This window comes from Megachile rotundata, chromosome 13 (assembly GCF_050947335.1).
Source record: "Megachile rotundata isolate GNS110a chromosome 13, iyMegRotu1, whole genome shotgun sequence".
NCBI lineage: Eukaryota > Metazoa > Arthropoda > Insecta > Hymenoptera > Megachilidae > Megachile > Megachile rotundata.
The window spans coordinates 12,892,156-12,908,071 of NC_134995.1; the positions used below are offsets into that span (position 1 = coordinate 12,892,156).

General features: G+C 44.2%; 1 protein-coding gene across 5 annotated transcripts in view; it reads right to left on the bottom strand.

Moving 5' to 3' along the window:
• The window catches only part of LOC100880387 (uncharacterized), a 92,412-nt gene that overhangs the window by 11,894 nt on the left and 64,602 nt on the right, over positions 1–15,916 (bottom strand). For 2 of the 5 annotated variants that reach the window (XM_076539318.1, XM_012290418.2), the window contains exons 2-5: positions 11,788–11,995; positions 3,725–4,225; positions 1,994–2,774; positions 561–1,397 (exon numbers count right to left, since the gene is read on the bottom strand). In XM_076539318.1, coding sequence (XP_076395433.1) covers positions 561–1,397; positions 1,994–2,774; positions 3,725–4,225; positions 11,788–11,949 — 2,281 coding nt within the window. In that variant the 5' untranslated portion in view covers positions 11,950–11,995. Of the gene's footprint in view, positions 1–560; positions 1,398–1,993; positions 2,775–3,724; positions 4,226–5,826; positions 6,128–11,787; positions 11,996–15,916 lie in introns of those variants that run through there. The other 3 variants (XM_012290420.2, XM_076539319.1, XM_076539320.1) reach the window with 3 other exon arrangements.

Sequence of the window (15,916 nt, forward strand, 5' to 3'; positions counted from 1 at the left end):
TCTTGCAGATTTAGGGTTTGACAGATTTGGGGTCTTTCAGATTTGGGGTCTGGCAGATATGGGGTTTGATAGATTTGGGCTCTGGCAGATTTGGAGTCTGGCAAATTTGGGGTCTGACTTGGGGATTTGAGAATATATGGATTTGCAGATCTAACGATTTAGAGATGCAGGAATTTGAAGGTCATAACATTTGGAGTCTGGCAGATTTAAGATCTGGCAGATTCTGGGTCTAGCAAATTTGGGGTCTGACTTCCTATTACAACACTTGCTCCCACCCTAAAAACTGTCCAAATCCCCACATCCATCCTACACCACAATTCCCGCTACCCACAATTACTATTCCAAGAGCCCAAAATAGTTGGAGACTAACGTTGAATTAAGTCAAAGCATCATTTATCACCAAAGTTGTCTCTGCGGTGCCATTTGTCTCCGCATGATCCCGCGAAGCGTACGAGCAAAGTCAGCGCGTGTCCCGGTCGGTACATTAATCAAACGGAAGACACAGGAACGCGAGAATCGCGATAAATCTCCGGCATCGGGTATCAGAAAGCGAATCTCACCGGTAGCCTGAGATCCGGTGGACATCGGCGGCGATCGAGTAGCTCGTCCCGCGTCGTTCCTGCCCGCTGAATCGGGTTGATCCTCGCTTATCCTGCTGATCCTGTCGTTGCCGACCACCTCGACGGCCGCGCCATCCAGCTCGAGCGGATGGATTATCTCCAAGCGTGGTTTGGGCTGCGGTGTCGACGGGATCTCGTCGATCCTGGAGTTCGACGATCCGTTCACCATGTCGACGTCCTTTCTGGAGCCCATCCTGAGGAATCTCTTCAAAGAAAAGCGAGATCTGCCGCGTTTCTTCTCTTCTCTAGTCTCAGGTCCGCTTGTGAGACTATCCTGCGACAGGGATATCGTCCTCCTGGACGCGGGATCTGAAGACTGGTTGGTCGGATCCGGCAGGTCCGAGACGGCCTTCCTGAACTTGGGGCTGCACGAGGACGCTCTCTCTCTCTTCTCTTTCTCTCTGACCACCGGCGAATCTGACTTCAAGGTCGCCACGGGGTTCCTGGCGAACAGCGAAGAGCTCGGGGCTAATTCCTCAGATAAATCAGCCGCGGGTGGCTTGGGCGCCATCCTCCTTTTGTTGGGCGACCGGATGGACTCAAAAACTTCCTCCTCCTCTGCCGTCTCATCGTCCGCCGTCCGCGGTGCCTTGACTGGAGACTTTAACTCGGGTTTCGTCGCGGGTTCGACCGCCTGGCACGCGGTCTTCGGCACTCCTTGAACCCGCGAGATCTGATTCTCCTCGCAAGACCCTACGACCTGATCCACTACTGGTTGCTCCTCGAACTTCTCTTTGGGTATCGATCGACAGGAGGTCTGGTCTGAAGATGGAACACCTGGAAATCAGAGGTGGTAATTAAGGGATCGTGTGATCTTATTAGTCGTCTAATTAGTTATCTTATTAGTCATCTAGGCGATACTAAATACCGGGGATTTGATTACATGGTGATAGTGCTTCAAGTGTATTCTAAGTGGGTGAGAATTGTGAAGATTGTATGGAGTGATGGGTTTGAGACCCACTTGAGTTTGATGCTGTTGACATGTTACAATGCTATATGTACAATACTTTATCACATATTAAATAGACATATGAAGTATGTAAACAGACATATGAGGTATGTATGTATAAGGTACCTGAATACCTTAGCTATTGTTGATAGACAAAATTGCATCAGGGTAAAATTATTTGGTGCCCAGAGGCTGGTAACATCAGATGAATTCCGTGATCAAATAATTTTTACCTGATGCATTTTTGTCAGCAACAGCAACTAAGTTAGTTAGGTAGCCAATTTCAAGTGTCTCATCCCGTCTGTCTGATATATGATAAGCATACTAAATATCAGTCATAGCACCCTGTACATAAATTGTGTGACAAAGTTATATGTCCACATTCTTATCAACAGTTCCAACTAATCTAAAACTATCACCCTACCTATGCTCTGAGCAGTCCTCGCAACATTCTGAACAGAAGGCGGCGGCAGTACGTAGCTCTTCTTGCTCTGCCCCGCCTCAGAGCCCTTAGCCATGAAGCTCACAGGTTTCTGTGGCACCACGGGTTTCACTTTGCATTCCGAATTAACCGCCCCATGAAGAAACGAAGGTCTCGGTTCCGTGGCGACAGTTTTGTCCTGAAGAGTAACCTCCACAGGTAAGGGACTCCTGGGTATCGCGGGTGGTTCGACAACTTCCTCTTCGTCCGCCTTTCCATCCGGTTCCCCAGCCGACTCTCTGCTTTCTTCAAAAGTGAACTTCACGGGAGAGGCTTGTCCATCCGCTTTTCGAGTCTCTGGAGGTGTCTCCACTTTACGGACCTCTTTCAACCTGTCGCTCTCAGCTGGATCGTCGTTTTTTGATAAAGGAGTCAGTGTCAACTCGATGCCCTTCGAGTCGTTCTTTGAGAGCCTCCCTGAGAAGTCGTACTCCATCTTCCCGCCATTTTGAACCGGTTGAACCGTTTTTGGTTTCTCGTCCGGCTTCTTAGGTGGACGATAGACGGTCTTCTTGTCCGATTTACCGATCTCGTTGACGTCGTTAACCTCCGTTTTATCCTTGAACTCCGTCGACTCGTTCCGCTGGATCACGGAGATTAAGTTGTTAGACGCGATCAGAGGCATGTCCACGATCTTCTCCATTCCCGTGGGGTATTTCTGCTCCTTCTTCTCGTCCTTCTTTGCTTCCGCGTCAATCTTCTTCGCGGCTTTTGACGGCGTCTGCTAGGGAACATACGAGGTTTAGAATGAGATGCGGCGACGGATAGATTGAGATGCTTGATGGGCATTTTGGACAGCGTGCAGGCATTAAATTTCATGGGGGAAATATGGCGAAGCTTGAGTTTCTGAAGTTAATGATTGGCTGGATTTTAGTGATCTGTGGGGTGGTAATTTGGGGATTTGGATTTGGTGGATTTGGTGGATTTGATGGATTTGAGGATTTGGAGATTTGGAGTTATAGGAATTAGAGGATTTGAGGGTGTGGGGAGTTAGAGATTTGTGGACTTGGGAATCTATGGCTGGGTGTACGGATTTGGGGATTTGGGATTGGGGATTTGGGATTTGGGGATATAGGGATTTGGGATCTGGGATTTGGGACATGTGGGATTTGGGATTTGTAGGATTTGACATATGTGGGATTTGAGACGTGTGGGATTTGGAACACATGGAATTTAGGATGTGTGGGATTTGGGATATGTGAGATTTGACATATGTGGGATTTGGGACATGTGGGATTTGGGATGTGTAGGATTTGGAATGTATGGGATTTGGGACGTGTGGGATTTGGAACATGTGGGATTTGGGACATGTGGGATTTGGGATATGTGGGATTTGGGACACGTGGGATTTGGGATGTGTGGGATTTGGAATGTGTGGGATTTAGGACGTGTGGAATTTGGAACACGTGGGATTTGGGACATGTGGGATTTGGGATATGTGGGATTTGGGACACGTGGGGTTTGGGATGTGTGGGATTTAGGACGTGTGGGATTTGGAACACGTGGGATTTGGGACACGTGGGATTTGGGATATGTGGGATTTGGGACACGTGGGGTTTGGGATGTGTGGGATTTAGGACGTGTGGGATTTGGAACACGTGGGATTTGGGACGTGTGGGATTCGAGATATATGAGATTTGACATATGTGGGATTTGGGATATGAGAATACTAACCTCCACTTTCTCATTATCACTTTTGCACCTAGTCGGGTTAGCAACGAAGCCATTGACGAATCCATTAACCTTCTTATCGCTGGGTCTCTTGGCAGTCGGCAGAGACTCATCGCCCCCGAACGGTGTAACCGAAACCAACAGCGTGGTCTTCTTGCCCTCGGAATCCTTCTGTATCCTTCCCAGCATCAAGGACGCGAAGGATTTCGTCGACGACGATTTGCTCGTCTCGTTCGTGGAGACGATCTCCGTCAGATTGGCAGTAATCGTGTTGAAATTGGTGTTGGCACGCGTCAGGTTACCCAATGCTCGTTCCTCTTCGCTGTCTGGCACTAGTTCGTCATCGGTGTTGAATGACTCGGCCAGATCCTGCTCGTCTTCGTCGTCTGCGTCCGAGAAGAAGTCATCTCCCCCGTAGCCGATTATCTCCGTCAGATATTTCGTGAACGCCACCGTCTTCTTCTTCTGACCTTTCTGACAGACTGTCCTGCCGCGCAGGATACTCTGAAACGGGGATTAAATTATTCAAATATATTCGGGCTGCTCGAGGAAAGTCATCTAACTTTTATGTGCCACGTAGTACACTATATTCAGTAAAAGATTTAATGAGCGACGAGGTCAACGACTTCTAGGATGTATAAATATGCATAAATATGTACGAATATGTTAATATGCTGATTCAGGATTATATCATCATATCAATATATTAACATGCTAATTCATTATTAAATCATCATATGGATATATTAATATGGAAATTCGTTGTTATATCATCATATCAATGTATTAACATTCTCATTGATGATTAATATGTTAAATGACAATTATATAAACATACAGAATAGAATTCTGAATACATGACTATACACGTGATAACATATGACGGTAAGTAATATATGACGAATGTGGAGTCATACGCGATTGCATTTGTCATTTAGAACAACTTGATATCCAATTCAGCAGGATAAACAGAGGAAACTTATTGTACAAGTTATGTTTGGAAAGTGACAAGCAGCACGATCGCGTTTCTACCGTTTCACGTCGAAAAACGCTAACTTGCAGGATCGTGCTTCCGGTACGCCCTCAACGATCAAGTTCGAGCTTACTGCGGCGATAGGTGACACTTTTCGCGACAGGTACACTCGACTGCAACGTACGCTTAGATTCCATAAATTTATTTAGTTGGAAATATATTTTTAAGTTTCTTAAGGTTCAAATCTCAAGATTCACGTATCCCAAATCCCACATATGTCAAATTCCACATATGTTAAATACCACTTGTGTCAAATCCCACATATCCCAAATCCCACACATCCCAAATCCCACATATGTCAAATCCCACGCGTCTCAAATACCATACGTCCCAAAACCCATATATCCCAAATCCCACGCGTTCCAAATCCCACATATCCCAAATCCCACGCGTTCCAAATCCTACATATGTAAAATCCCACATATCCCAAATCCCACATATGTCAAATCCCACGCGTCCCAAACCCCACACATCCCAAATCCCACGCGTCCCAAATCCCACACATCCCAAATCCCACACATCCCAAATCCCACACATCCCAAATCCCACGCGTCCCAAATCCCGCATATGTCGAATCCCACATATCCCAAATCCCACATATCCCAAATCCCACGCGTTCCAAATCCCACATATCCCAAATCCCACGCGTCCCAAATCCCACATATGTCAAATTCCACGCGTCCCAAATCCCACATATCCCAAATCCCACATATCCCAAATCCCACATATCCCAAATCCCACATATCCCAAATCCCACACATCCCAAATCCCACATATGTCAAATCCCACATATGTCGAATTCCACATATCCCAAATCCTACATATCCCTAATCCCACATATCCCATATCCCACATATCCCATATCCCACATATCCCAAATCCCCAAATCCCCAAACCCCAAAATCCCAATTGTCAACCCACCCTCAAACCCCCAAATCCCCAAAACCTCCCAAAAATCAACACACACACTACTCCTTCACCCACACTCCTCACATTTTCTCTAAAAACTCAAGCCTTGCACTCCACTGTACACCGCGATCTGTATAACACTCGAAAACGATTAAGGACATACCAGCAGTTTCCTGGTAGGCATGAATTAAATTTTCAGCGACACCCGTGTATCTCTCAACTTCCGTCACTTTCGATCCACCCGGTAATTAAATATTATTATTGGACAGCTCTGCAACCGATCCCGCGACTTAACCGAACTTATAATCGTGCAACTCTGCTAATCCGTCTAATAACTCCGAGACTACACAGACATTTTATTCAACATCCAGACAGAAAATCCTGCCGCGCCGAAATCCTTGCCTCGTCTTATCGACGTCCCCCAGGAAACGAAAGTTCGAATTAAATCAACGATGTCTACAAGAGACAGTGTTTTTTTTTCTTCCGCAGCGGTTACAGCTTTCGGACGGTCAGCTGGACGCTTAATGAAAGACTGGATGAATTATTCAGCAGGTATCGGGTCGTGATTTTCTGCCGAGCTGTTCCGAAATCACGTGGCTTCCGCCAGATACTCGATTAAACGCGCTCGAGCTACGGCGGCCAACTAGCGGGCTACGAATATGCTCGCAAGGTATTCGGCGACGTTGGGCGAATTTCATTACGGGGAATGGATGCACGAGTGGGAGGCACAGGTGTGACTATCGATGTATATCGATGGCTGCTTTGATTTGTTAGGTAAGATTGGGTGAGGTGAGTCGTTAGCGAAATTTGGAGTTGTGGTTTTTTGGATTGGGGTTCAGTGATGGGTTAAGAGGTTAATCATTTTTTGTGGGTTACAGGGTAATTGTTTGGAGGTTGGGTTAGGTTAGGTTTTCGAGTTGGGAAAGTAGAAATTTGTAAAGTTACAAGGTGTCGCATATGTTAGGTTCCACATATCCCAGGTCTCACATGTGCCAAATCCCACATATGGCAAATCTCACGCGTCCCAAATCCCACGCGTCCCAAATTCCACATATGCCAAATCCCACATATCCCAAATCCCACGCGTCCCAAATCCCACATATGTCAAATTCCACATATCCCAAATCCCACACATCCCTAATCCCACGCGTCCCAAATCCCACATATGTCAAATTCTACATATCCCAAATCCCACGCGTCCCAAATCCCACATATGTCAAATCCCACATATCCCAAATCCCACACATCCCAAATCCCACATATCCTAAATCCCACACATCCCAAATCCCACGCGTCCCAAATCCCACGCGTTCCAAATCTCACACATCCCAAATCCCACACATCCCAAATCCCACGCGTCCCAAATCCCACACATCCCATATCCCACATATCCCAAATCCCACGCGTCCCAAATCCCACACATCCCAAATCCCACACATCCCAAATCCCACACACCCCAAATCCCATACATCCCAAATCCCACACATCCCAAATCCCCCAAATCCCAAATTTCCAACTCTCCCAAACCCTCCACCCTCCTCCAACCTAAACCTCCATCACAAACTTAGACCCGGCCGGAATGCGCCACAAAAAAACTCCCGAATCAGGTTATTTAAATTCGTCTAACGGAACCAATTAATAACGATCTTCAAAAACGTGGAAAAACCAGATTCGATGGCGACACAAACGGCATTGCAGCACACAAGTTCACTAACAAGATCACCGGACGAAACTCGTCGAATTAGCATTCCAGGTTCGATAATCGAGGAAAGAATCACCGGTAACGACAAAGTTGTAATTTCTCTAGTATCTCGGGTCCGTTATCGTTTATCGGAATCGTGTTAATCGACGCAAAGAGAAGTCAACGAGCAGCTAACTGTTTCTTGGAAAATTCTCGTCAAATTCTACGCGTGCATCGAACTGCATTATGACCGGTGCAACTGGGTCATTTACGCGGAGGACTTTCCGAGAATCCGGTTTGTAGAATACTTTGAAGCAGGAACTTGGAAGCACGTGAATCGTACACGTGTACTGCTGTTTTGTAACTGTTGCATTATTTTGACTGACGCCGATGTACTTCGTGAGGAATTTTATTTTAATTTTTGTTATACTTCAGTTTTGTAAAATTTCACTGTTTTGACTGATGCACTGGGTGATCAATTTTATTCGAATTTTTAAAACACTTCAGTTTGGATTGATTTTGAAGGAAATTTCGTGAGGTTTTATTACGAATGTACAAATACATGGACGCCAGATTTAGTGACGTAGTTTAATATCCTAGGGTAATAAAACTTCCGGGTCCAGAACATATGCGATGGCATATCGATTACCAAATGTGAGAATGAACGTGTTACGAGTTGGTCATGAATATTTCATGTATTGATTTTTCCGAAACAAATTCTATCAGTTATGGATACAACGTCAAACTGTCGGCTGAGCAGAGTAGACAAACATAATTTTCGTTGGACAACGTTAATTTCTTCTGAAATTATGAATTAAAGTTTTATCATATCACATATCTCATATGTGTCAAATCCCATACGTGTCAAATCCCACACATCCCAAATCCCACACATCACAAATCCCACATATGCCAAATCCCACATATACCAAATCCCACACATCCCAAATCCCACATATCCCAAATCCCACATATGCCAAATCCTACGCATCTCAAATCCCACGCATCCCAAATCACACGCATCCCAATTCCCACGCGTCCCAAATCCCACGCGTCCCAAATCCCACGCATCCCAAATCCCACACGTCCCAAATTCCACGCATCCCAAATCCCACATGTCCCAAATCCCACACATCCTAAATCCCACACATCCCAAATCCCACACATCCCAAATCCCACACATCTCAAATCCCACGTGTCCCAAATCCCACACATCCCGAATCCCACACATCACAAATCCCACATATGCCAAATCCCACGTATCCCAAATCCCACACATCCCGAGTCCCACATATGCCAAATCCCACGTATCGCCAATTCCACATATCCCTAATCCCACATATCCCAAATCTCACACATGCCAAATCCCACATATCCCACAAAAATTTTCTCAAATACAAAACATTAACATTTTCACTTTACTAACTTATCCTAACCTTACAATAATTACCTTGACCCAACTAAAATCATAGACATCTTCATCATTAATTTTCATCGTTAAGTGTTCAATTACATTGCAAATGATAACGCGAAATATCAAGATAAAATAAATATTCAGAATGCACAATACAAAGGATTAAATATGTCGGATACAATGTGACCAATTTCGAGCAACTTTTTCCGATAAACGAAGAAGGTAAACGAAGAGGAAGCGTATTCAAGGTTTGGCCCCGTACATTTTACGTTATATCATGATAAATCTTTCACAATGAACGCGGCGTGTCCCCTCATTTTTCTCCGGGAGAAAATCCATTGTTAAGAGAAGAATCCGCTCGAAGCCCGTAACTCGGACTTGACCGCGTCAAAGTTAATATTCCATTCAGAGGCTCGGCTTGAATCGCAGCGAGACGTCCCCGTTGCCGTACAATTCTAAATTTACATGATGCATGTGTCCGCGTCACTGCTTGACAAGGGTGGATGCTTAATCGTCTAACACGGCCGACAACCAGGTCTTGAGAGGGTAGGCGTTGCGCGAGGGCAATGTGGGCTTCAAATAACAATCGACCTATACGGTGGAACGTTTTTAAATCTTTACGATTTTAATAAGTCAGTACAAATCTGTAGATTGGGAGTTCAAGAATTTCCTTACTATTTCATTAGTAAGTAATTTTTGAATCTCGAGGTATCAAGGTTAACGTAGTTTTCAAATGTCTGAGTCTTTAAATTAATAGGTCTTCAAATTTGTATATTAACAAATCCGTAGATTTTTGTACTATCATGTAGCTTATAGTATGATCATACTTGGTCGTACTGGATCATACTAGATCGTACTCGACCGTACTGGATCATGCTAGATCATACTAGATTATGCTAGACCATACTAGATCGTAGTAGATCATACTAGATCGTAATAGATCATACTAAATCATACTAGATCATACTAGATCGTAATAGATCATACTAAATCATACTAGATCATACTAGATCATACTATGATTATACTATGATCTTTTTATAGTATCAAATACTGAAATCCCAAAATTCCTATATCAGCAAATTCTCAAATCCTCAAATTTTCAACCCCCCAATTCTGAAACCTCCAAATTCTCAAATCCCCAAATTCTCAAGCCTTCAAATTCTCAAATTTACAAATGCTCAAACCCCCAAATTCTCAACCCCCCAAATTCTTAAACTCCCAAATTTTCAAACCCCCAAATTCTCAACCCCCAAATTTCTATATTCTCAAATTCTCAAATCCCCAAATTCTCAAACCCCCAAATTCTCTATCCCCCAAGCCGTCAAACCCCCAAATTGTCAAACCCCCAAACTCTCAAATCCCCAAATTCTTAAATCCCCAATTTCGCAAATCCCCAACTTCTCAAATCCCCAAATTCTCAACCCCCCAAATTCTCAACCCCCAAATTTCTATATTCTCAAATTCTCAAATCCCCAAATTCTCAAACCCCCAAATTCTCTATCCCCCAAGCCGTCAAACCCCCAAATTGTCAAACCCCCAAACTCTCAAATCCCCAAATTCTTAAATCCCCAATTTCGCAAATCCCCAACTTCTCAAATCCCCAAATTCTCAACCCCCCAAATTCTCAACCCCCAAATTTCTATATTCTCAAATTCTCAAATCCCCAAATTCTCAAACCCCCAAATTCTCTATCCCCCAAGCCGTCAAACCCCCAAATTGTCAAACCCCCAAACTCTCAAATCCCCAAATTCTTAAATCCCCAATTTCGCAAATCCCCAACTTCTCAAATCCCCAAATTCTCAACCCCCCAAATTCTCAAATCCCCAAATTCTCAAATCCCCAATTTCTCAACCCCCCAAATTCTCAAATCCCCAATTTTTCAAATCCCCAAATTCTCAACCCCCCAAATTCTCAAATCCCCAATTTCTCAACCCCCCAAATTCTCAAATCCCCAATTTCTCAACCCCCCAAATTCTCAAATCCCCAATTTCTCAAATCCCCAAATTCTCAAATCCCCAATTTTTCAAATCCCCAAATTCTCAAATCCCCAAATTCTCAACCCCCCAAATTCTGAACCCCCCAAATCCCCAAACCCCCAAATTCTCAACCCTCCAAATTCCCAACCCCCAAATTCCCAGAACCCCAATTTCCCATCTTCCCACATATCCGCCCAACCTCCAACATCACACACGTTCGCGTCCCAAACAAAATAACCATCGTCGAAACGTTTACAATCCACGCCCTGGAGAAAACAGAAAAGAACCGAGACGAATAGAAGCGAGAAAGCTCGAGCAGATGTGCTCGATGAGCGATCGAGTCGGATCACTTTCTCTCGCTGACTAATCTCTGGACTTTTTGGCGTCGAGAGTGGCCAAATAGAAAACGAGGAGCACCCATACGTAGAACCGGAGCCGTGTGTTTCTTGTCCGTGGGCCCGCATTAGAAAGAGGATACACGAGAGTGTCAGTGGCATCCGGCGAAAGGAAGCTGGCTCGTAAAAAGTGCCGCGGAAAAGTGGGCGAGGAAAAAGGAAATGAAAAACGAGAAACGAAACGTCTCGAGTGAAATATACATTCTAGTTTGACCCTGTAAAGTATGAATCCTTTTGATCTTTATATCGTGGCCAAGTGACGTCGGTGATGTTTCATTAATTCATCAAATGCAGGAGTAAAGTAGAGGCTTCTCTAAGGAAAATGGTGAAAATAGGGTTTTGGAGAATTTTTTAAAATTTCCTTACGTTGAGTAAATTACAAGATTAGTTATCACCGAGCAAACTTATGCAAACGTAACATTATAGAAAATATTAGGGTACCGAAAAGTATTCAAAATTTCTTCGACGATTTCAAAGTTTTCCTATGAAAAATCGAAGGACTTTTTGTAAGAAGGGAACAATTTACGCTGGCAAAAAGTGTTAGAAAGTGACAGAAATCATTTGTTGATTTAAGATTTCTTTAATAATTGAATGTTTTCCGCCAACAAATAAAATTTTGATTACTTTTCGTTACCCTTAATAGATCTCGACATACCTGTATCTTGACATTATCGGTCTTGACGTGGTTCAAGGCCCTGCCAATGTTCAGCCTGAGCGTGTCATCTGGCAGCGTATGTTCCTCTCTCGGTTTGAAGCAGTTCGAACAAAGCTCCTTCTTCCATGCGTTCTGCACGAAGCGATTGCATTGCGTGGACATCGTTGCTTCACTGCAGCGACAGCGAAAGTCCCGTTACATCATCACCCTGAAAGGAAAGAGGCGAAATAGTAATCGTCCAATTCTTCGGGCGTTCGGTGAACGGTGTTTCGTGCACGTATGTGCTGCGAGAGAAACCGCTCCTCCTACGCTTTTCTAGTCTTTCGTCACTGTTCTGGATATACTTAGACTATCATACGAGTTCTGGTAAGAAGACATTAATGATGACACCTGCTGGACAGGTATTTATTAGGGAATTTTTTTATTGGAAAGTTTTGGGGATATTTGGAGTTTTAAGGTACGGTTATACAGGGGGTTTCACAACTGGGTCACTGAAATGATGGTGATGTGATTATGAATAAGATATCCCTTTGGAAAAATGTGGTTTGAAGCTTCGTTTTTGAATTATTAAGGAAGAACACGGATACGTGGAAATGAGGGGCGTAGGGAATATAACGCGGGGAATTACGCCGCGTGGAGATTCAACGCGTGGAAATACGGGGCGTAGGGAGTACAAAGCGTGAAATTACAACACGTGAAAATGGGGGGAGTGGAGAATATAACGCGTGGAATTACAACGCGTGGAAATAGGGGGCATAGGGAATATAACGCGTGGAATTACGCCGCGTGGAGATTCAGCGCGTGGAAATACGGGGCGTAGGGGATATGACGCGTGGAGAATACAATGCGTAGAATTACGACGCGTGGAAATAGGGGGTGTAGGGAATATAACGCGTGGAATTACGTCGCGTGGAGATTCAACGCGTGGAAATACGGGGCGCAAAGAATACAAAGCGTGAAATTATAACGCGTGAAAATGGGGGGAGTGGAGAATATAACGCGTGGAATTACCAACGCGTGGAGATTCAGCGCGTGGAATTGCAACGCGTGGAGATTCAGCCCGTGGAAATACGGGGCGTAGGGGATATGACGCGTGGAAATATGGGGCGTGGAGAATACAAAGCGTGGAATTACGACGCGTGGAAATAGGGGGCGTAGGGAATACAACGCGTGGAATTATGCCGCGTGGAGATTCAACGCGTGGAAATAGGGGGCGTAGAGAATACAAAGCGTGAAATTGCAACGCGTGGAAATGGGGGGAGTAGAGAGTACAACGCGTGGAAATAGGGGGCGTAGGGAATATAACGCGTGGAATTACGCCGCGTGGAGATTCAACGCGTGGAAATTCGGGGCGTAGAGAGTACAAAGCGTGGAAATGGGGGGAGTAGAGACTCTAACGCGTGGAGTTACGACGCGTGGAAATAGGGAGCGTAGAGACTATAACGCGTGGAGTTACGACGCGTGGAAATAGGGGGCGTAGAGAATATAAAGCGTGGAATTACACCACATGAAGATTCAACGCGTGGAAATACGGGACGTAGTTGTGTACACCAATTGTGAGGCACCCTGTACAACTCCCCAAATGCGTCAAATGCCCAAAGTCTCAAATTCCTTTAACAACAAATGACCCATGATTCACCAATGCCCGAAAGAACTTTCTCTAACATCCTGTATAAAGACATAACACCGATGACTCACTAATTACCGAAGTAACGTAAGTTGTTCCCGGATTCGGAGCCACGAAAATTGAAGCGTTCTTTTTTTGTCCACGGCAATTATCGTTAGTCTGCCGGTCAATTGCGAGCATTAAAGTAGCCGAGGGTAACGGCACGTCGTCTGGGAATTCGGAGAGAAGCAACAGGAAACGATCTAGTTTGCCCGCGGGTGGAGCCCGGGCTCCCGATGGAACGAGATAACGCGATTCTCTCGCGGACCCAGCTGGAAACTTATTAGCCATTTTGGAGATCGGTCGGTGATCTCCGACCGAGACAGATTTATCGCCGGACTGTGGCGCCGGCTCCCGCGGGAGCGATCGAGATTTATTTCGTGCCGAGGAAAAAATTACCCCTTCTTTTTGTTAGGTCAAGGATACTCGCTTTTGTCAGCGAATGAAAACGGATCTTGTAATTATTTTGATGGTTTATTTTGGATCGTAAAAGATATACCTCGACTTTCCAAGAAAAATTCCAGGTTGCACTGTCAATTACACTTGTCTTTGCATGTGTGCTGGTGCATATGTGAGTGCGTGCGTGTATGTGTGAGTGCGAACATGTGTGTGTATGTATGTGTGTGTGTGTATATATGCGTGCGTGCTTACACGCGTGGAAATATGGGGCGTAGGGAATATAACGCGTGGAATTACGCCGCGTGGAGATTTAGCGCGTGGAAATACGGGGCGTAGGAGATATTACGCGTGGAAATACGGGGCGTAGAGAATACAAAGCGTAAAATTACAACACGTGGAAATGGGGGAAGTAGAGAGTACAATGCGAGGAATTACGCCGCGTGGTGTCCGTGCGAGGTGTACGTATGCGTGTGTGTGTGTGTGTGTGTATGTATGTGCGTGTATGTGTCTGCGCATATATGTGAATGTATGTGAGTGCGTATATGTGTCTGTACATATATGTGACTCTATATATATGTGTATGTATATACATGCGTGAATTACAGCTTGCACAAAGCAGCAATATATCGAAAATACATACGTTGGCTCGTATGCAAATTGGGAAATTATATGGACGATCAATTGATATTCATCCGTCCGAATCTCTTCGATAAAATTAAAATACGAATCGGGTAGAGTTACGCTGTGGATAGATTGATTGCGCACGATTAATTACCGATACGTACCGCGATGGTTTCCATTAAAAAAATATGAAAAAGCGAGCTGATGCACTGTGCACAGATTGGGAATTATTTTTCGTTGACCCAATAAATGGGCGGGAATTTTTTATGGAGTGATTCAGACGTTTTTAACGTTGCAGGATTATGATTGCATCGACGTGTACAGGGCAGGTACGGTTGTAAATTTCATCAATTTTAAATTCTCAATTTTTTGTGCTTATACATTGCTGTTCGAATTCATAAATTTGTAAAATTTTTAATGTTCAATTTGTCTGTGTAGGGATTTATCGAATGATCAATTCTTTAAGGTATTAAATTATAGATAGTTCAATTTATCCATTCATTAATTTATCAACTTGTCGATTAGTCAATTTGTCAATTTGTCGATTTGTCAATTATTCAATTTTTCCATTTTTCAATTATTCAATTATTCAATTTGTCAATTTGTCAATTTGTCAACTTATCAATTCATCAATTTATCAATTCGTTAATTATTAAATTATTCAATTCCTCAATTCCTCAATTCCTCAATTCTTCAATTCTTCCATTTTTCAATTATTCAATTATTCAATTATTCAATTATTCAATTATTCCATTTTTCAATTTTTCAATTATTCAGTTTTTCAATTCTGCAATTCCTCAATTCATTAATTTTTCCATTATTCCATTCCTAGATGTATTCTTCCCATACTCCCGAACTTCCAAACAAATTCCAACGCCCCAGTTCCAAATTTTTTACCCCGGCAATGTATTCGAGGCACAGAATTCTCTTGACATATCGCACTACACACAAAAACCCGTACGACATTAGAATAGAGTTTCGCGATTACGTTTTTCGCGAGCGGACCCATCGATCCCGAATTTCGGCGCGTTTAATGGCGATAAGAAATATCGTGGCGTTAAACGGTGCTCAAACCGTCGGCGATAATTTATCCGTGGCAGTAGCTCGATTCCCGTTCGGGAAGTCGTAACAGCCTCGCTTAATCAGTCTCAAGGAAATTTTTGCCCCATTTATCCCAACGTCGAGAGGGACCGACGGCTCGTCCCGAAACTCGCAAGAAAAATCGAAGGTGACCGACACAGCTACCCAAAGAGTTCCTTGCTAACAGAATATTATTACCGAACGATCGGATAGGACTGCGGGTTCGGTACCCACACCACCCGTAGTAGCCACCGACGACCTGTCAATTGCAGCGAATTAATGACGCATGCACGAGCGTGCGACCACCACAGGATCACGTTCAAGATCGAGCGGTATCTGACTCTTTGCTGAGACTCGATCTTC